Here is a 20813-nt window from a genome sequence, read left to right as displayed (position 1 = left end):
AGGGAAGCCAAGGCTGTGTGTGAGCTTTGTCCTAAGCAGTGGCCGCATGATGGAGATGCTAAACATGGGGACTGTAAACAGTGCTCCCCTTGTTGAGGGAAAGACGTGTGTGAGTTGGCCTTGGTCCCGTTTTATTTATTTATGTATCTAGGACGGGTTTGTTTAGGAATGCAACAAAAGATTATTCAGGCTGTTTTGTTTGGTTCTGTTTTTCAGATCAATGTTAATGACAGCCTGTGACCTTGGAGCCGTGACTAAACCGTGGGAGATCTCGAGACAGGCAAGTGGTGATTAATGGCAGGGCCTGGCAGAGGAGGGACTGGGGGCGGTGGGGGGGGCAATATTCCCAGAGCCCCAACTCCTGGGCACTGAAGCCCTAGTCAATTTGCATCAGTATTAACATGGTGTAAAAAATAGCAGGAGGCTCGGGCCAGACATACTTTATTGCACGGTCATTCTCTAACGTGCTTCCACTGAGTCGTAATGTGCCTGATTCTCTAAGATTTTTTTAACATTCTAAATCCAGATAATGCATTGACCATGTCCTAAGGCAAGAGTTTCAAAAGTAGCATTTTAAAATAGGTAATCACGTTTTAGCACAAGGTCTGCCTTTTTCTCATCTTAAGAAAAGAGAGAGAAAAAAGAAACCAAGGAGGTCAAAAGGAAATTTTATTTTTCTTTTAAAAGACTATTTAGAGATCAGATCACTTTGGCCAAAGTGTGCAATATCCACATTTAATTTGTACAAAAAAAAAAAAATCATGCCTTTAGTACCTATGTGGTTTCACTGCCAAACATTTCAGTTTAGATCAAGAATAGTTTTCAAGCCAGTAACCACACAGTAACCACAAGATCCTTGGTTCCTGATAGTATTTGGAGATTAATATCTTTTAATTTTATGAGGCACCTACTGTGTGGTGTCTAAAATAGTGACTTGGTATCTTAAGTCTCAACATTTTAAGGAAAATAAAATAGACTCGTATAACAATAACTAATATTTATTGACTGAATGTCTAATATCCAATTATCTAATTTCAAAGCCCCTCCCCCTGCCTTTGATTTAGGTACAGTTACTCCAGTAGGCTGAATAGCAACGCAAAGATAGCAGATTCTCATTTCTAGAACCTGTAAACATTGCCTTAGAAGGAAAAGGGGTCTTTGCAGATGTGCTGAAGTTAAAGACGTCAATGACAATCGTTATCATTGTCATTATCCTGGATTATCCAGCTGGGCCTTAAATCCAATGACAGGCGTCCTTAGAAGAGAGAAATGCAGGGAGATTACACATTCACAAGAGGAGAAGGGGATGTGAAGACAAGGCAGAGAGTGGAGCGATGTGGCCACAGGTAAAGGAAATGTGACAGCCACAAGAACATGGGAAGGACAGAGAACAGATTTTCCCCTAGAGGTTCCCAAGCGACGATGGCCCTGGCAACACCTTGATTTCTGTCTAGTGAACTACTGTTGAGCTACTGATCTCCAGAACTAGGAGAGAATAGATTCTTGTTTTGTTTTGTTGGTTTTCTTTTTTTTTTTAAAGATTTTATCTATTATTTGACAGAGAGACAGAGAAAGCACAAGCAGGGGGAGCAGGAGAGTGAGAGGGAGAAGCAGACTACCCCCCTGAGCAGGGAGCCCAACATGGAGCTCAATCCCAGGAACCTGGGATCATGGCCTGAGCCCAAGGCAGACACTTAACCGACTGAACCACCCAGGCAACCCAGTTCTTGTAGTTTTAAGCCGCCAAGTTTGTGCTCATGCCTGGCAACTCAGAAAAACTAATACAGTTATTACCCCTATTTCACAAATGGGAAAAGTGAAGCCTAGAAAGGATAGCTGGAGGTGATAGAGCTAGTGAGCAGTATGGCTAGGTATTCAGTTCCTAGCAGATTAGGCTCCAAAGCCTTCATTCTTGACAGAGCCTTACACTGTCTCACACCAGATATGTCAATCAGCATTTTTAAATGATGCCAGTGTGTCAGCAAAATGAGCTGTTATCCCTCAGCCTCAGTGGCTTAAAACAACGCACTGCTCATGAACGTGTGCCTCCAGGGTCAGCTGGTCCTATTCCTTGTTTTGGACTGGGGCAGAAGGAGCAGTTACCATCTGGATCAGTCCAACAGAGACCCTAGACTGCCTTGCACTGGCAAGAAATTCATCAGCCAGAACTTGTCAGAAGCCCCTACTCAACCAGGAAGTATGATCCTTTTCTATGCCCAGAATGTAGAAAGCCAGAAATAGTTAATGAAAATGTGACTACCACAGTTTGCCCTCTAATCACCAAAAGTGTGATTCTCTCCCTTCGGCAGGCAAAATATACTCAGCCTTTCCCAAGGGAAATGACCCAAATGTCCCACTAGTCATGGTATCAAGCTCAAAGGCCAGGATCTCTGGGAGATTCATCCCAGTCTCTACATCAGGTCTGGATTTAAAGTCCTACACACACCCCAAACACAGCATCTGACATACACCCAAATAATGAAATAGAATACTCCCATTCAGAAAGGAAAGAGATGGCCAGCATTTGACAGTTAGGGGGCCATAGTAATAACAAAAACCCACTGGGCAGTCACTGTGAGGCTGTCCATTCTGTAGTAGGCTCTGGTTCTCTGCGAGATGCTCCCCAACCATCATAATTCATGACCACTAGATCTATCCCAGGAAATTATCCTTTTCCTTTGACCTCCTTGGCTATATCCAAAGGTCAGGCAGTTTTCCAACCTGTTTCCCACCCAAAGAAAGTTGAGGACCCAAGGCCTGTTTTAGGTTTTAAGAAGTCACTCTCCTATGGGGGTTATGGCATCAAACTCTCTTGTCCATTTAGTCAGTTTCTTATGTCTTTGGTTCTAGTCATTTCCATTTGCCAATAACCACATCCACAGTTCTATTCTAGACAGACTTCTTAGATCTGCTCTCTTTGCTTCCTTGTTTGCAAGAACAAAGAAAAATAACATATGTACTTCCTTCTTCCTCCTCCATGACCCAATTCCTAGCAGTCAGGGCCTAACAAGTGCCAGTGAGAGAATCATATAATAAAATCACTTCTCTGGGCCAATTTGTACAACTGAAGGGATATCCTGTGCACCACTTAATTCATTCAGAGTTCTTAAGTATGAGTGTACTGACCCTACTTTTAATTTTTATTTCAAGGCTGAGTTGTTTGTTTGCTTGCTTGCTTTAAGATTTTATTTTTAAGTAATCTCTACACCCAGCATGGGGCTTGAACTCACAATCCCAAGATCAAGAGTCACATGCTTCACCCACCGAGCCAGCCAAGTGCCCCCCACAAGGCTGAGTCTTGATCAGCCTTTGTCATTCAAAACGTATCTTAATTTTTATTTTTACAGTTTGGGATTAAAAAGCAGCTTTATCTTTCATCCCTGAAGATGAGGACTCTGAATTTGTGACTCTCTCTCTTCTTTTCATTCCTGAAGATAAACATGTCCATCCTTTTCTGAGCTCACTTCTTATAATACTTAGCAAAGCATAGTCAATAGCAATCATCACAGGCTACTAACATTCGCTTGCCATTCTCTTTCCCTAAGGCTGTAAATTCATTAGATACATTATTTGCTTTACTTCAGTGAGAATTGTACAAAATCTGTTGCCGCTGTGGAACGTGGGCCGTCATCTTCACAGCCTCCAACAATGTTTCCTCACTGTCCAACACCTGAACCCCACGCTGATGCCACATAGGGTCTTCTTATTTTTCTTCCTTCTTACTGTCTTTTTCTTTTAACAGCAGCACCTCATTTCCATGCTGATTATTGTGTTAGTCAAAACTAGGGTAGGCTATGCTGCAGTGACAAGTATATTCTCAAATCTCAGTTGCTTAACTCCAAGAAAAGCTCATTTCTTTGCTCCTGTCACAGTCCAGATTAGATGGGGTGGTTTTCCTACAAAGTTCTCCTCCAGGAAATAGTTCTCCTCCAGCCGAGCCTCGGCTTTTATCTTAGTGTGACACATCTGAAGTTATGTAAAGCAGACTAAGTGGGAAGAATTTGCACAGCTGCGTAGCTTATTTCTACATCGTTGCCTACTCTCCACTGCCCCGGTGTGCAATGGCTCCCCTACAGAAAAAGCTGGGGAACAGAGAAGAAGTAGGTATCTTCCAGGTACTGGGGAAAAGTGTAGTAACGGGGGTGGCCACTGAGATTGGGATGGAAAGAAGCAGAGGAGTGGAGAGTGGGAGGAATTTTAGGGGACTAGGGAAGAACGAAGATGATTGGAAACAGAGTGGAATGAGGTACGGTATGCCAGGCCTCTCAGAAACCCCAGTGAAATGCATGTCAGCAACTAAAGGAGCACTAGCCCACTTGGGAGCAAGAAAAAGGCAGGAGAAAGTCCTTAGAAGGAAAAAGAGTTTCTGCATTGGTATTTTAGACCAACCTGGGAGACCCATTGGCTACTTGAAGGTGGTCTTCTTGGTCACTGACGTAAATAATATTTTATTTTTAGGATGTGAAGTTCTTCTGATAAGAGCAGAGACCCAAGAGTTCAGGGAAATAAAACACAAAACCATGTTTTTCCAGACATCTCCATCAGAAATCTTGTTACAACTCTAAATTAGAGATCTCATTTGTGTTTGTCTCCAAATCGAGTAGGTTAAAGTGTTTTCAAAAACATACTCACTTCTATGATTTTACGAAACATTTGAACAAAAACAATGGAAACTTCTTTTAAAAATATAGATATATTTCTAATTTTCAAGATGTTGATTTTTTTAACATTTCCTTGCAAAGTGTTTTTTTTTTTTTTAAACTGGTGTCTATTCCAACCCTCCTTCCTCACACACATGTGAGCTTCCCCAGTGATCCCCCAAGGCCTGATTAGCATCTCAATTTCCTTCTTTAATAAAAAATTCAATCAGGAGCTACTTAATGTTCCTGATTGGGTTTTTAAGTACAAATGAAACAGTGGTACAAGTTGAGCCGTTAAAAAGCACAGGGAAGATAGCCAGGACCACTTAAGAAAGATCGAGGACAGGATTTTGTTTTAATTTCTTTGCTTTCCAGAGGCTACGGACCTATGCAGGACTCCTACCTTGGGGTGATCTGATGTGCACATTTGTATTCTTTAGAGCAAAAGACCCACCTCAGAGCAATCTGAGGTAGTGTTCTGGGAGCTGAATAAATGAGGCCAGGCCCTTAGGGGACCATTTCTTCTTTCAGGAAGGCCGGAGACAGAGAGAGAGGTCTGGAGTGCTAATGGGAAAGGTAGTGGCAGAGACTAGAGACAGAGAAGGGAATCGGGCCCTAGAAAAACTGAGCCAGCTCTACTAGTTTTATGCTACTGAATTTTCAGAAGGTACCCATATTCCTTATTAGAAATGTTTAAAATCTGAACTGACTAGATATTCTATTTCTTTATAAATGAGCTACATACTTGCTAGTCTCAAGGCAGGGGTTTGTGGGGAGGTTGTGAGAGAGAGATACAGAGAGACAGAGACAGAGACGGAGAGAGATGTTGTTATGGTTTGTTTTGTTTTTTAAAAGATTTTATTTATTTATTTGACAGAGAGAGAGGGAACACAAGCAGGGGGAATGGGAAAGGAAGAAGCAGGCTTCCTAGTGAGCAGGGAGCCCAATGCAGGGCTCGATCCTGGGACCCTGGGATCATGACCTCAGCCAAAGGCAGACACTTAATGACTGAGCCACCCGGGCACCCCTGTTTTTATGCTTTATCAATGGTTATGATTTATGGTTGGCAGAATCTCTTGAGACATACAGTTAGGTAAATTATCTTGATTCTATCCACTTGACTGAACCGAAACCATTTTAGCCTTTTTCAGACCTTAGAACATCATCTTTGTAAGAGCCTAGAGTAGAGGAAAAACTAGTCTGGGGATCCAAATCTTCTTGCCATCGAGTTTTCTGGGATTTCTTTTTTCCTGCTCTTTCAAATTTTCTAAATCCATCTAGTTCATCTCAGAGATTTCCGAGATGCACACTATAGTGTTGTTGAAAATACTTGTTGAACACTTACCTGCCATATCATTATGCTTCCCACAAGTGATCATTGGAAGTACGGGGCTTGGAGAAGCTTCTCTTTAGCTTAACAGTGATCAATGGGCAACTTCAGATCATCCATGCTAATTGGTGAAAAGTGGAAAAATAGAAGTCCTTACTTTGGAAAAATCTACCCATTCAGGGTAGATCCACCAATTCCATTGTGCTCGTACCAACTAGAACCTACCATAAATGAACACTTATGTACCTAGATTAAGACAGTCTGAAGACCAGAACAACATTCTTCAAACTGCATCAGGACACACTGTAGAAAAACCTGGGATGAACAGTCACTCTAGCATTAGTCCTGCCCTTGACTGATTGCTCCAGTAAGAAGCAGAGGTGGCTCTGGGGTTATCTTTCTCCAGAGTGCATGCAATTATCAGTAGGGTAAGGCAGTAAAGAGTTTGGGGGTGGCAAATGAAACCAAGCTAAGATAAAAGTATGCAACAAAGTGAAGAATCTATGTAGAAACAACCAAAAGTTGGCTAAATTATTATTACAAGTATATCATATTATAAAAACAAAAAATATTATTAGGCATTATTTGTTTCATTTTTCTGCAGTCGGAACATTTCCTACTTTGAAGGTGGCAACCCAGTGCCTCATCCTGAATATGCAATCTGTACTCTCCGAGATCGTCTACTAGCATCTCAAAATGCCTTGTACAAGTTCTGATTAGAAGGAAATCAGCTTCATTGATTAAAGTCTGTAATACCTTGAAACAGAAAATGTTAATGTATTTCTTCAAAAGCTTTTAAAATTATTTTCTGGGTTGAAGATAATCACCATACACAGAGGGCAGAAATAACTTCTGAGTCTTATGTTACATCACATATAACCATAAATTAAATATTTATATGTTTCAGGTGGCTGAACTTGTAACCAGTGAGTTCTTTGAACAAGGAGATCGGGAGAGAGCAGAGCTCAAACTCACTCCTTCAGTAAGTTCATCCTTCTAACATGACACACTTACCCTTTGGAATGATATTTTCGAAAGTAACTCCAAATCACAACTTGAAAGTGGGAAGGACTGAAATCTGGATTTAAGGAAGCACTCCTGAAAGTTTAAAACTTTAATTAAACTTAGATCTAAACACTCTTATTCCCAGGTTTCTGATTAAGAGTAGTGAGCTACTTAAGTATTTCCTGAGCTCCCACAGTGGGCCAAGTAGGCATGAAGGAGGATGTGCAGAGTGACATTTGTGTAGCTCAAAGCCCAGTCCTGGCATTTCATATGCGGTCAGGAGCCACTTTGGATTAGAAATATAGAACAAAAGTCAAAGGCAAGCTGTTCAGCCTCGGGCAGCTAGAATGGACAGCCGTAGTGATAACGGATGTTCTGGATTTTATTTTCAAATTTCAGACATCCCAAAATCCTAAACCCAAATCATTTCAAGTCTGTTTCTTTTCTTTGTTTGCAAAATGAAAACTTTCACTTGGGGAACTCTCAGGTCTGTTGACTGAAATGCCATTTTCAATGGAATTTTCCATTCAATTATTATTTGAAAATGCTTACTTGTAGGCTCAGGATGATGGTGTTTTTACTCAAACAAGACAAAAGACATAAATGCTTCCATCACCACCTACAACGAGGAGGTGGCCTCTTTATTCATAATGAAGGGTTAGTTAAAAACATATCACCCAACAACTCAAGGAATGACGCAAAGTGTTGGAAAGCCAGCTCAGTAGATTGAGCACAGCTCAAGGAACGTGTCCGTTGTCAAGAGTGTCTGTTTCTGAGGATTCCTGCCAACTGACTTTTGAACATTTTGAGTTATTTATAAGATCTTCAAGCTTTCAAGGAAAGGCACCAGAACTAGCTTCTAGTTAAACAATGTCACCTGCTTCAAGTCAGAACTCAGAGCCTTACAAATGTTGACTACTCCTAATCAGTTGCTTACTTATGAAAGGTCAGAAGACTACATTGGTTAGAACCCTCAACCAGTATTTTAGTTTCCAAAGCGACATCTATTGATACTGTTTCCAAAACCTCCCTTTCCTCTTTTTTGGTGGTGTCACCAGATTTGGTTATAAAAATAAAGACACTAGATTGGGATACATCATTAACGTGTAAAACCTCATACAACCCCTATTTCTCTCAGCTATATACCCATTTTTCAAATTAAATCTTTCCTCCACTTAAAAAGAACTTTTTCACAGGCCTCTGAAGGGTTTATAATGCAGCAATACCACAGGTCATTTAATTAAATGAAAAAAAATCTGAGTCAGTTGCCAGCATTGGCGAGCTGGCAGGCGCAGTGACGCAGTACTAAGGAGCCTTTGTCTGGAGGCTCAGGTAAGGTTTTCTCCAAAGACGTAAATGAAACTAATTTTGCAGTGGAAGCATAGAACTAAATGCTACTTTCTCCTCACAAAAGCCTACTTAACATTGTGTTGACAGTCTCGGGGCTGCTACGGCAGGGCTATTTCTCATTAGTCTTTTTCCAGGGATGTCTGGAAATGCATGCACCCAGAGGTGACACCAGCTGTGTCTGTTAGTATTTGATATTTAGGAAGAAAATTGTCTGGGAGACCCCATTAGGTGTCACGGTCCTAAAGGTCATTAAAGTAACCAAAGGGTTAATAGTGGAAGCAGTGAGTCCATTAATAAAACATGCTTGAGCACCTCCAGGTAACCAGCATGAAGCTGGGCACTGTGCATCCAGCCATGAGCAAGGCTCCATCTTCTGCTCTTCCCCAAAGCTTGTCAATGGATGGGAAATAGAGATATTGAGTAAATAATCACTCGGGGCACCTGGGTGGGTCAGGTGGTTATGCGTCTGCATTTGACTCAGGTCATGATCCCAGTGTCCTGGATCAAGCCCTACATCTGCTCCCTGCTCAGCGGGGAGCCTGCTTCTCCCTCTCCTTCTGCCTTCCCCTCCCCGACTTGTGCTTGCTCTCTCCCACATGCTCTCTCTCTCAAGTAAATAAATAAATAAAATCTTGGAAAGTAAATTAATAATCACTCATTATCAACTACAAGATGCAAAATGCTATAAAAGGAAAATACAGGACAGTGTGTTATCTCACACTTCCTCCACTCAAAAACATTTATTGAAAAGTGACTGGTCTGGAAATCAACTCTTACAGTATGATCTCCAAAAGGATGCTAAGACAATTCAGTAGGGGGGTGGGAGATAGCCTTTTCAAATAGTGCAGGGACAGTAGAATATCCACTGCAGATGAGTCAAGTCAGACCCCTCTCACCGAACCCCAGAATCACCTCAAAGTGGATCATAGACCTAATCGTAAGAGCTAAAACTACAGAAAACTCAGAAGGAAACAGAGTGTAAATCTTCTGGATTGGATCTGGCAGTGATATCTTAGATCTGACACCAAAAGCACAAGAAAAATAAAATAGATAATTGGACTTCATTAAAATGTAACACTGCATCTGAAAGGACACTCTCAAGGAAATGAAAAGACAGCCTACAGGATGGGAGAAATTATTTGCAAATCATATCTGATACGGACCTGACATCTAGAATATATAGAGAATTATGAACAACTCCTAGAAAGACCACCCACTGTTTAAAAAGGGCAAAGGATCTGAATACATATTTCTTCAAAAATATATACAGATGGGCCATGAGCACATGAAAAGATGCTCAACATCAGTCATCATCAGGGAAATGCAAACCAAAACTGCAGTGAGATAGCACTTCACAGGGACCTTTTAAGATTTATTTATGTATTAGAGAGAGAGAGGTCACAAGTAGGCAGAGAGGCGGGCAGAGGCAGAGAGAGAGAGGGGGAAGCAGTCTCCCTGCTGAGCAGAGAGCCCGATGGAGGGCTCGATCCCAGGACTCTGAGATCATGATCTGAGCCAAAGGCAGAGGCTTAACCCACTGAGCCACCCAGGTGTGTGGGGACCAGCTTTAATTCAAAAGACAGACAAGAGCCAGCGCTGAGGACGATGTGGAGAAATTGGAACTTTGTACACTTCTGGTGGGCACGTAAAATGGTGCTGCTGCTTTGGAAAACTGTGGCAATTCCAGGAAATATGAAACGTTAGACTGGGCATGTGGCCCAGCAGTTCTGCCTCTAGGTCTATCCCCAAGAGAAATGGAAACATACATCCACATGGAAACTGGTACATGAACGTTCTCAGCAGCATTACTCACCAGAGCCACAAAGTACAGACGACCCAACCGTGTATCAGCTGAGGATCAGATAAATAAAATGGGGTGTAACTATACAGTGGAATATCATTTGGCCAGAAAGAGGGATGAAGAGCTGCTGAGTGCTGCAAGAAGGAAACTTGAACACAAAATGCTCTGTGAAAGCCCATCACAGAAGACCATGAATCATTCGATTCCATTTATATGAGGGTGCAGAAAATATAAACAAAAAATAGACTCATGGTCACCTAAGGCTAGGAATTTGGGGGACAATGAGGAGCGACTGCTAATTGGTATGGGATTTCTTGCTGGGGTGATTAAAAATGTTCTAAAATTGACTGTAGTAATGGTTGCACAACCAATTGTGAACTGAACCCCTCCCCGCCAAAATAGTTCTGTGCACCAGAAATAGTATTTAAGTAAATAAGAAAAGCTCAGACAACTCTGAGAGCTCAAGATTGAGTAACAGAATAATATTTTTAAAGGAACATTTCAGACAAAGACTACTGCAACTCACAAGATCCATTCCTTCCTCCCCCTGGCACACGTTAGTCTTCTCCAGATCCTGGTCCCCTTTCCTGGTATTTCACATTTCACGTTGCAAGACAAAGACGAGCAGAGCCTGTGGGAGTCAGTGACCTCCTCCCCGATTCAGAGAGATTTCCCTCAGCATCGCCCTTTTGTCTTTCTGTGAGCCTCAGCAGCTTGTGATTTCTGTTCTACCCACTCCCACCCTCATTCATAAGTCCGAAGGATGCTGGCTTTTTCAACATCTCCAGACCAAGGGAATGCCTTGGATCTGCCCTCGTGACCTATGTAAATGCCAAAAATGATGCAGATGTCACATGTTATCTCTATAGAGGAAAGACCTAACCTACTTTAAGACAGTAATGCATTGGGTTATGGACATTGGGGAGGGTATGTGCTATGGTGAGTGCTGTGAAGTGTGTAAACCTGACGATTCACAGACCTGTACCCCTGGGGCAAATAATACTTTATATGTTAATAAAAAATCTTTTAAAAAAGACAGTAATGCAGGGAAATGTCGCTTCTTAGAGCCTGACCTGACTCGTGGAGAGCAGACAGAGGGACATGCTTGATGGAGTAGAACTGGCCGTTGTTTGTTCAAGAACCCACGTGAGCCCCAATTCCAGTTGATCGGTTCCCTTTTCATGTCTGCCCAACAGACATATGTCACTTCTTTTTCTTGAAAAATATACCTAAATTTTCCAAACATTATCATAAAACGAAGTTTAAAGGCTGGGAAGGAGGTGAGAATGGGTAACTACCACATCATCCATCCCATGATAGATAAACGCTCAGGATTTTATTAATGACAGAACCTTGTTGAGAAACACATAGAGTTGTCAAACCAAAACCCCACCCTGAAAAATTAACACAAATAGTTTCTATTTAAAATCAAACTGCTTTAAGGATCTTTTCTAATCTATTCCACCTTCTTCCACTATAAAAATAAAGCCCACATTACTTTTGTGGCAATAAAACCTATCCCCTTCCCCTTGACTTGTACCCAATTCCCAGTGACCTGAAGACTTGATTTAGTGGCCATTACCTATATCTGAAGGCAGATTTTGGCCCCAAGGAGTTGCGTGCTATGAAGTTCAAACAAGTTCGCTTACAAATCTCATAAAAAGAGGTGAAAATACTTTATTTCTCATCATAGATAAAGGGGAAAAAAAGTACATGTAAAGACTGATTGTGATTTGTGAAGTGTTCAGTTGGTAAAAATTGGATCATTGTGGCAAAGTGTTTGACAAAGCACCTGTAAACTACTCCAACGTAATAAAGCAAGCTTTTCTTCCCTGATTCTAGGCGATTTTTGATCGGAACCGGAAAGATGAACTGCCCCGATTGCAGTTGGAGTGGATTGATAGCATCTGTATGCCTTTGTATCAGGTAATCAGGATCTGGGAGGGCCCACGTGTCCCGTCTGAGCCGGGAGAGAGGGGCATATGTACTCCACGAAGGTTGAGCCTTCCGAGAACCTCCAGGATATGGGCATTGCTAAGAACTCTGGCTGTGGTCCGTCTCTTCTCAGGTTTTTGTTTTTTTTTTTTAGATTTTATTTATTTATTTGACAGAGAGAAATCACAAGTAGGCAGAGAGGCAGGCAGAGAGAGAGGAGGAAGCAGGCTCCCTGCTGAGCAGAAAGCCGGATGCGGGGCTCGAACCCAGGACCTGGGATCATGACCTGAGCCGAAGGCAGGGGCTCAACCCACTGAGCCACCCAGGTGCCCCTCTTCTCAGGTTTTAACTGTCTCCTAGGAAAAGCTGGTGCCAGGAGGCCAGAGGCCTAAGTTCTCCTTCTAGGACATAATGTCCATGGACCTTGAGGCCCTCCTCTCTAAACCAGGGTTAATCATGTTTTATCTCAGTAGTTCCCAGGCTCTGTCCCAGGGAACACAAGGACCCAGAGCCACAGCCTAATACATATCTCTTCAAAGAGAGCCCTCAGGCCCCACAACTAGGGAACCTGAAGGCTCAGAGAGTCCTTTAGGAAAGAAACACATTTAACCTTGATTCATTCCACATTTCTCTAACATCTGACTGTGGGGGTCTTTTCCTTTTCCTTTTCCTTTTTCTCTTTCTTTTTCTTTTTTCTTTTTTTTTTTTTTTCTTTTTTGCAATTTTTCTTTTACTTCTGTGAATATCATGTGAGACACAAGAGCTCCAGGAAACCATGAAACATGGTTTTCTGGCCTGGCCCCATGGTCTGGGCCACAGAGTTTTCAGAGAACCTTCCATCTTCAAAGTCGGCCTCTCTGAGATGCGTGTGACAAAGGCTGAGAACTACATTCTGAGCAAGGTGCGCTGTGCCTTCCTGCTCTGCTGTCTGGGTCTCAGGCCCCTGCTCCTGGCAAGGAGACGAGTGTCACCGGCTTTGAATGTGCACGCTTCACATTTTGAGTACAGATCAGGGTTGGCTTCGGTTAACACCAACAGTTCAGTGTACATTGGCTTTTAATTCTACTACTAAGCGTTTGCTTTCATGTATAAAACCTGGCGAGTTCTTTACCCCCTACCCGGCTCAATCAGACTGAGCTGCTTTTCTAACTTCAGACTGAGAAACACACGCAGGGAACGTAAAACCGCTGGAGTTTCTCACCCTGTGCAACTCCATTAAAAACACAGTATTGTTTTTTAAGGACCTCACAACCATTAAGTTTCAGGCTTATCTACTACTTCGTTTTTAGTACTTTTAGGAGCTGCTGAGTCCTGTCACATTACGCTAAAAAAGAAAAAAAATCTAGAATACTGTCTCGAAGATGGAAATGTAACTTTTTAGTGACTATAAACACCAAAAATAAATTCATTTCTTTGTTTTATGTTAGCCATTAAATACATGATAGCATAAAAATGAGACAAGGTTTTAATATAATCTAAAATAGATTATTTTAGGAGCGCCTGGGTGGCTCCGTGGGTTAAGCCTCTGCCTTCAGCTCAGGTCATGGTCTGATCAGGTCGTGATCCCAGGGTCCTGGGATGGAATCCCACATCCGGTTCTCTGCTCAGCGGGGAGTCTGCTTATCCCTCTCTCTCTGCCTGCCTCTCTGCCTGCTTGTGATCTCTGTCCAATAAATAAAATATTTAAAAAAAATTTTTTTTAAATAAATGAAATAGATTATTTTAGTTTTAAGTGGCACATAATGTTCTTCTGTTTAGTAATGAACAACGGGGTGAAGAAATCAGGCGTGATGTGTACTGTATTATAAGAGGATTTTAACTCCCTTTTCTTCCTGTCCGCTCCTCCCATCCTTACTCCTCTTGGATCTCTGTTATTGGGCCCCTAGGTATAAAGCCCACAGCTGTTGGGTCAGATATATCTTGCTTTGCCAAATTCACCTTGACTATCCATGTAGAACTATTTGTAATTTATTCCGTTCCCTGTGCACAGTTATGCAATAAATGGGATGAATTCTTACCATGAATAAATTCATTTTACTGTGGGTAAAGTTCAGGAGGATGAAGACCTGTAATTGCATGACTGATGAATTTTGAGTATTAGTTTGCAAAGCTAGTTTGGAATGGACCCAAAGTCCACACATCCTTCCTATGTGATTAGTTATAGTAAATTCTGGAAAGCACTCTCATGTGCTTTTCCATGCTAATTTCATTGTTTGGGTACTGATTCACAATCATTTGGGCTTATTTTATACTTCCTCTCAAATACTTTGAAATCTTTAGGTTAAAAAGGAAGCTGCTTGAATTTAAACTGGAAACAGCACTTCCCAGAACTTAGGGAGTAACATTACCACGTCAGATTATCTTTCATTCCTGATTTTCCTCACCTGTTTCACTTTACTACTTCTCTGTGAGGTTAGATATGTCTGCTATTTTTATCCACAGAAACTTAAGTTACAAACACTTTAAGTGACACTCCCACCAAGCTAGAGTTGTGTTTCACCCATCTGTGGCCTTGGTTTTGATGTAGTAGCCTTTCGACCACCCATTCCACCTCTGTTAGACATTTCTTCCACAATCTTTTCGTATTAAACTGATGATAGAATCTTGGCATTGTGAAGAGGAATGTGGAGGAGCTCTTTGGAAAAGTTTGTAAAAGTTCATGTTCATTTCTGCTGCAGTATCTTCTTAGTTAACAAAGCATGAAAATCATGCTCATTTTTAAATGTATTATCATCACTTATTTTTAAAAATAACAGAGGGGCAGCTGGGTGGCTCAGTCGGTTGAGCATCCGGCTCTTGATTTTGGCTCAGATCATGATCTCAGGGTTGTGAGATTAAGTCCCACGTTGGGCTCTGCTCTCAGTGGGGATTCTGCTTAAGATCTCTCTCTCCCTCTTCCTCTGTTCCCTCTCTTCCCCTCGCTCACTCTCTAAAATAAATTTTAAAATCTTTAAGAAATAATAATAAATAAATTAGTAAGTAAAAAAATAAAAACAGATTTTATTTGTAAATTATAACTTCTGTGAATAAGTCTTTGAAACCAATATTTCAAAAAAGCCCTCAAGCTGAAACTTTGTCAAGCAGTTTTAAGTATCCTCTCCAAGAGTCCCTATTTTGCCCCATTTCATGCAGTTGGGGGGTTGGGACTTGTCTGTTATTTAAGTGGGTAAGCTGACATTAACTGTCAAGCTCCCGAAATGAAATGGAATGTGTCAGTGGGCAGGAATCACCATCAGTACAAAGATACAAAACCTTGACGAGACAATTCACCAAGCAAGGAACGTCATTGATGTGACATTAGTCGTTGAGGCAAATGTCTGCAGGAACTCTTGTTGCTGACAGGCCAATTTGAGGTCTTGACCATGAATGTGTAATAATGAGTCTGAGAGGGTAGAAAACACATGGGAAAGTATGCAGGTGGTAGGCATCCCCAAAAGAGACTGATCTGAAATGACCTGGTCTGAATCGTAGAGCACAGGAATCCAGGGTGGCCTTGCTAGGTCAGTCTGGGCACAGGGCAAAAGAATACAGAATAGTATATAGGAGACAAAGAACTTTCCTTTTTATGGCCAGGGCCCTGATCTCGAGGTGGAGCAGTCTGGGTGGCAAGAAGCCTCATGTGGCGCCCTAGGCAAACAGATACTTGTGGAGAGAGCTGGAACGAATGCCAGAGCTGGAACGAATGCCTGTGCTGGGGGGAAGCAGCGTGGAGAGATGCCCTTTAGGAAGGGTGGAAGCTAGCCAAAGCACTGGCAGGGGACTGAATGGCAGGATACGGACCAAATTTGGAAGTGGGTGAAGAGGCAGCTGAACAGTAGATACAAATATGGTTTTAGGACAGTTTTTTTTTCTTTGAATTTTTTATTTAGATTCAATGGAATTAACATATAGTGCATTATTAGTTGCAGAGGTAGAATTTAATGATTTATCAGTTGCATGCACTACCCAGTACTCATTACAACAAGGATGCCCGTCTCCCAGTTCCCCGTCCTCTCCCCCTCCCCTCCAGCAACAACTCCGTCTGTTTCCTGGAGTTAAGAGTCTCTGTGGTTTGCCTCCCTCTCTGTTTTCATCTTATTTTATTTTTCCTTCCCTTCCCGTTTTGTTTCTTAAATTCCACATATGAGTAAGATCATTTGGTGTTTGCCTTTCTCTGGCTGACTTTCTTCCCTTAGCATAATGCCCTCTAGTTCCATCCACATTGTTGCAAATGGCAAGATTTCATTCTTTCTGATGGCTTAGTAATATTCCAGTGTGTGTGTGTGTGTGTGTACCACATCTTCCCTATCCATTCATCTGTCAATGTCGATGGACATTTGGTTCTTTCGATAGTTTGGCTATTGTGGACATTGCTGCTATGGATATTGGGGTGCAGTGTATCTGAAGGTCACTACATCTGTACCTTTGGGGTAAATACCTAGTAGTATAATTGCTGGGTCATATGGTAGCTCTATTTTTAACGTCTTGAGGAACCTCCATGCTGTTTTCCAGAGCGGCTGCACAAGCTTGCATTCCCACCAACAGTGTAGGAGGGTTCCCCTTTCTCTGCATCCTCGCCAACATCTGTTGTTTCCTGACTGGTTAATTTCAGCCATTCTGACTGGCATGAGGTCGTATCGCATTGTGGTTTTGATATGTATTTCCCTGATGCCGAGTGATGTTGAGTATCTTTTCATGTGTCTGTTGCCCATGTGTATGTCTTCTTTGGAGAAATGTCTGTTCATGTCTTTTGTTTCTTGGGTGTTTAGTTTGATAAGTTCTTTATAGATTTGGGGGCACTAGCCCTTTATCTGATAAGACATTTGCAAATATCTTCTCCCATTCCATAAGTTGCTTTTTGAACTTCATTGGCTTTCACCGAGTAAATTGGTTTCACTTTGTGGTTTTGAAAAGGTTGTGTTTGTCAGTTATGAATATTTTCAAGCACTTTCCTCATTCATTTCAGTTTGCTGAGTTATGTCCCTCTGAGCTGGGGGTAGATTATCACTATTCCCAGGCGCCTGAAGGGCTACTCATTTGTGTGCCTAGGTGGGAACTCCCACAAACTACATTTTGGACGCCCGCTGCATTTAAAATTAAAACTCATCTCTGAGACAACTTCACTTTCCAGCCAATTGGTTCCTATGGTGAAGGAAAACCAGGCTAACTCCTCCAGGCCTCCTAAAATCTATTCATTAGGAAGTGACCTAAGTAATCTAGTGATTGACTGGAAGTGACTGAGAGAAAATATATAAAAAAGTATATCAACAAAGCCGTGCATAGGGAAGAAGCATGCAGAGAACACGCCCAGATCTGTGACTAGTTATGGAGCTGGGAGATACGACACACTTGTATACATATATTTACATATGAGTATATAATTCTCCAGAACTTGCTCATCTTTTTAATCTGATGGCTCCAAACTTTTCTTTAAAGAAAATGGAAAATGGTCCTCACAGGCAGAAGTCATGATTTATCTGTGACAGCATTTTAATCAGGAAGCATATAGGAAGTCGAGAGTGGGCAGGGAAGCATCAGAGCGTGTGCCCCAAGAGGAGACTAAAGCCTGGTTAGTTGGCTCTGTCCTAGCAGGGTATCTTGAAGGAACACATTGACATCTGATTCCCGTGCTTTCTGCTGTCTTTGCACCCTGCTGGGGATCCATTAGCCTGCTGCTCAACATCTTTGGAGGGAGAAAAAATAGAAAGGAAGGAAGAAGACAAAGAAAAAAAAAAAGACACCATCAAACTTTGAAGTCATTGCTGCACCAGCCTTAGGGGTAAACAGAAAACCTGATGTGGCAACATCACACTGAGCTTCTCTTTGCAACAGCAAGCAACTTTGTTTTCATTTGCGACTTAATCAAACCTCAGTGTACCTAGAATCTCAATGATGCACAGAGGTGTTATAAATCTGTTGTTAAAGGTTGAGGGATTTAATTTTTATTATGAACGTAATCGTATTTTCAGCGCATCCCAAACAGGTTCTTGATTTGGCTTTTTTCACAGACATTGCCGAAGGGCTTGACCTGGACAGGGTCTAGCCAGAATAATTCCCTGTCTCCATCAGAGGAAGGAAGATTCTGCGAGAGTATCGCCTCTTTATAAAAATGCCATGGGGTTCCTGCAACAGGCAGAGCGGATGTTCTGATTACAGTAGCTTTTGACTTTTTTTCTGCCTCCAGTTGTAATTGCTGTTTTGAAAAATACATTCACCTGATACAATTATTAATAAGCTCTCTGAAAGAAGGAAGGAAAGAATCTTTAAAATATAACTAAAATTGTAAAGAATGGGAATTAGAATTGATACATTGGAAAAGAGGCTATAAAGTGCTAGGATGATTTTTCTGGACTTTTTAAAAAGTTCTTTAAAAACAATTTAAAATTCCCCAGATGGCTCATGCCTTCTGTCTAATTTTTCAAAAAAGAATAAGTAATGAGCTACGGAGTGACTAGTTAGAATATAACTAATTATATTCTATAGTGACTAATATAACTAGTCACTCTTCCTCTTAAAAACCTATAAGGAGGGGCGCCTGGGTGGCTCAGTGGGTTAAAGCCTCTGCCTTCGGCTCAGGTCATGATCCCAGGGTCCTGGGATCGAGCCCCACATCGGGCTCTCTGCTCAGCGGCGAGCCTGCTTCTTCCTCTCTCTATCTCTCTGCCTGCCTCTCTGCCTACTTGTGATCTCTGTCAAATAAAATCTTAAAAAAAAAAAACAAACCTATAAGGAGGGGTGCCTGGGTGGCTCAGTGGGTTAAAGCCTCTGCCTTCGGCTCAGGTTATGATCCCAGGGTCCTGGAATCGAGACCTGCATCGGCTCTCTGCTCAGCAGAGAGCCTGCTCCCCAACCCCTCCCCGCCTGCCTCTCTGCCTACTTGTGATCTCTGTCAAATAAATAAATAAAATCTTAAAAAAAAAAAAATCTACCTTTAAAAAAATTTTTTAAAAAAGAATCTAAAAAAAATAAAGAAAAACCTATAAGGAATAAAATGTGGATACAGGGAGGAATTATTTCATCAGACACTTTTTAAAAAAAAAAAAGGATACCACCCAAATCAGTTTTCTATAAATATTTTCTCTACAATATTTAGTATCCTTGTGGATGAGAGGAAGAGATAGTTGGGGCTAATTTCTTACTAGTCTTTACAAGGAATGACATTGTGTGTAACTCAAAAAAAACGAGAGAGAGAGAGAAATAACTTCCTACATTCTCTATAATTTATCCATCTGGCTCCACTTTTCCTGGTAATTGGGGGAGGGGAGGCAGTCAGGGACTGGTACTTAAACTTGACAACTAAAATATCACAATTTTTTCTGGTTAAAACCGAAGTGTGAATAATTCCGATCCGAAGCTATTTCTTCTTCCCTGCTGCCGTCTGGGGCCAGGGGGGCTCCCCTCTCCTTGTGAGCCCTCCGGGAGCGTCCAGGAGAGGGACCCAAGCACACATGCTGCTTGTTAGGTCTAACCAGGCTCTGAGAGGTGGCCAGTCAGGGCTTCGCATGATTCCTTGCTGGCCTCTGTGACGTGCACTTGGTGCAGGCCCTGGCCACTGGCTGTGGCTGCTAGCGTCTCCCGGTAAGCCCCCACCAGCTTCCTCTAGTCAGATCTAGTCAGCTGCTTCTCTCCTCAAGTGCTCCGCTGCTGTGGACCACCCACGAGCTCCCAGCTACTATCTCCTCACCCCGCGGTCCACACAACTTCCTCCGTCCTTTCTAATAAGCTGTCTGAGGGCAGTGCCTGCTTGTTCTAGGAAAATTCTGTCATTTTCCTGAATTAGGCTCTGAGAGTCAAGAAACAAGCCCTCCCTTGACCGCCCCCCCAGGCTTTGTCCCCCAAGGTACAGAGAGCCAAGACACTCACTTCTCATTTTCCCTTTCTCACCACTACCCCCCCCCCTTTCTGTCTCTCTCCATTCCCTCTTTCTCTTCTCTCTTTCCTGCTCCTCCTTCTCTCCCTGCATTGCTGCTTTCCCCCTGCTGCGCCCCCTCCCCAGCGTGGAAAGTTTTTTAACTTCTTTTTTTCTTGTCTGATGGGAGCTACCCTTATATGGTCTCCCCTGTGCTGTCTGCACTAGAACTTTGTGGTCAGACTGAGTGATCTGACGTAGTCAGATTTGGTTCTTAATAGGTCAAGGAGAATTCTGGGATATAGATACCCACTCTCGCACCACACAAAGCTGGCATTCAGGATTATAGTCTCTCAACGCCAAACGCTGACAGTTTGCTGTTTCTGACAGGAACTGCCATTTGCCTGCAGGAGGGGCGCCTACTGAGTTAATGGGTGGGAGGCCACGGGCAATGACGATTCAAGCAGAACAAAAACACATGGGTTTAAGATTTTCAAAATATTGTCCTTGTCACATATTTTATACCTAAATCTGAGTGCTGATAGTAAAACCCGTTTGCTTCACAATTTTCCAGGTCCTATCAGTCAAATACAAATGGCAGAGAAATGTGAACACTTGGAAGTGTCCGTCTTAGGCAGTTCTAGGCCCTTCCATGATGGCCTGTCCTCCAAACTTTGGCCAGTGAGCTTCCTTTTAAAAAAACTGGATCACGGCTCCCCCTGCTTAAAAACCTCGGGTGAGGTTACCATCTGTAAGATCCCTTCTGGATTTCTTGCTTTGGTGTTTTGGGGCACCTTCCTGAGGCCCCCGGCCTCTTGGCCTCATCTGCCAGTGGCTCACCCACATCCTCAGCCAGGCGCCCTTTGTCCCAAAGCACAGGACTCCCAGCCCTCTTCTTCCCTGGCCTTTGCTGTTCTTCCCTCC

At 42.4% G+C, this 20813-nt stretch overlaps 1 protein-coding gene across 2 annotated transcripts in view; it reads left to right on the top strand.

Annotated features, from left to right (window-relative positions):
- PDE11A (phosphodiesterase 11A) overlaps positions 1 to 20813 on the top strand; it is a 421382-nt gene that overhangs the window by 378170 nt on the left and 22399 nt on the right. For both annotated transcript variants that reach the window (XM_047722279.1, XM_047722276.1), the window contains exons 17-19: positions 217 to 280; positions 6878 to 6952; positions 11969 to 12052. In XM_047722279.1, coding sequence (XP_047578235.1) covers positions 217 to 280; positions 6878 to 6952; positions 11969 to 12052 — 223 coding nt within the window. The remainder of the gene's footprint in view (positions 1 to 216; positions 281 to 6877; positions 6953 to 11968; positions 12053 to 20813) is intronic.

Source organism: Lutra lutra, chromosome 3, assembly GCF_902655055.1.
Source record: "Lutra lutra chromosome 3, mLutLut1.2, whole genome shotgun sequence".
Taxonomy (NCBI): domain Eukaryota; kingdom Metazoa; phylum Chordata; class Mammalia; order Carnivora; family Mustelidae; genus Lutra; species Lutra lutra.
The sequence above is the reverse complement of the archived record's forward strand: the minus strand, read 5'-3'. Positions and strand labels throughout refer to the sequence as shown.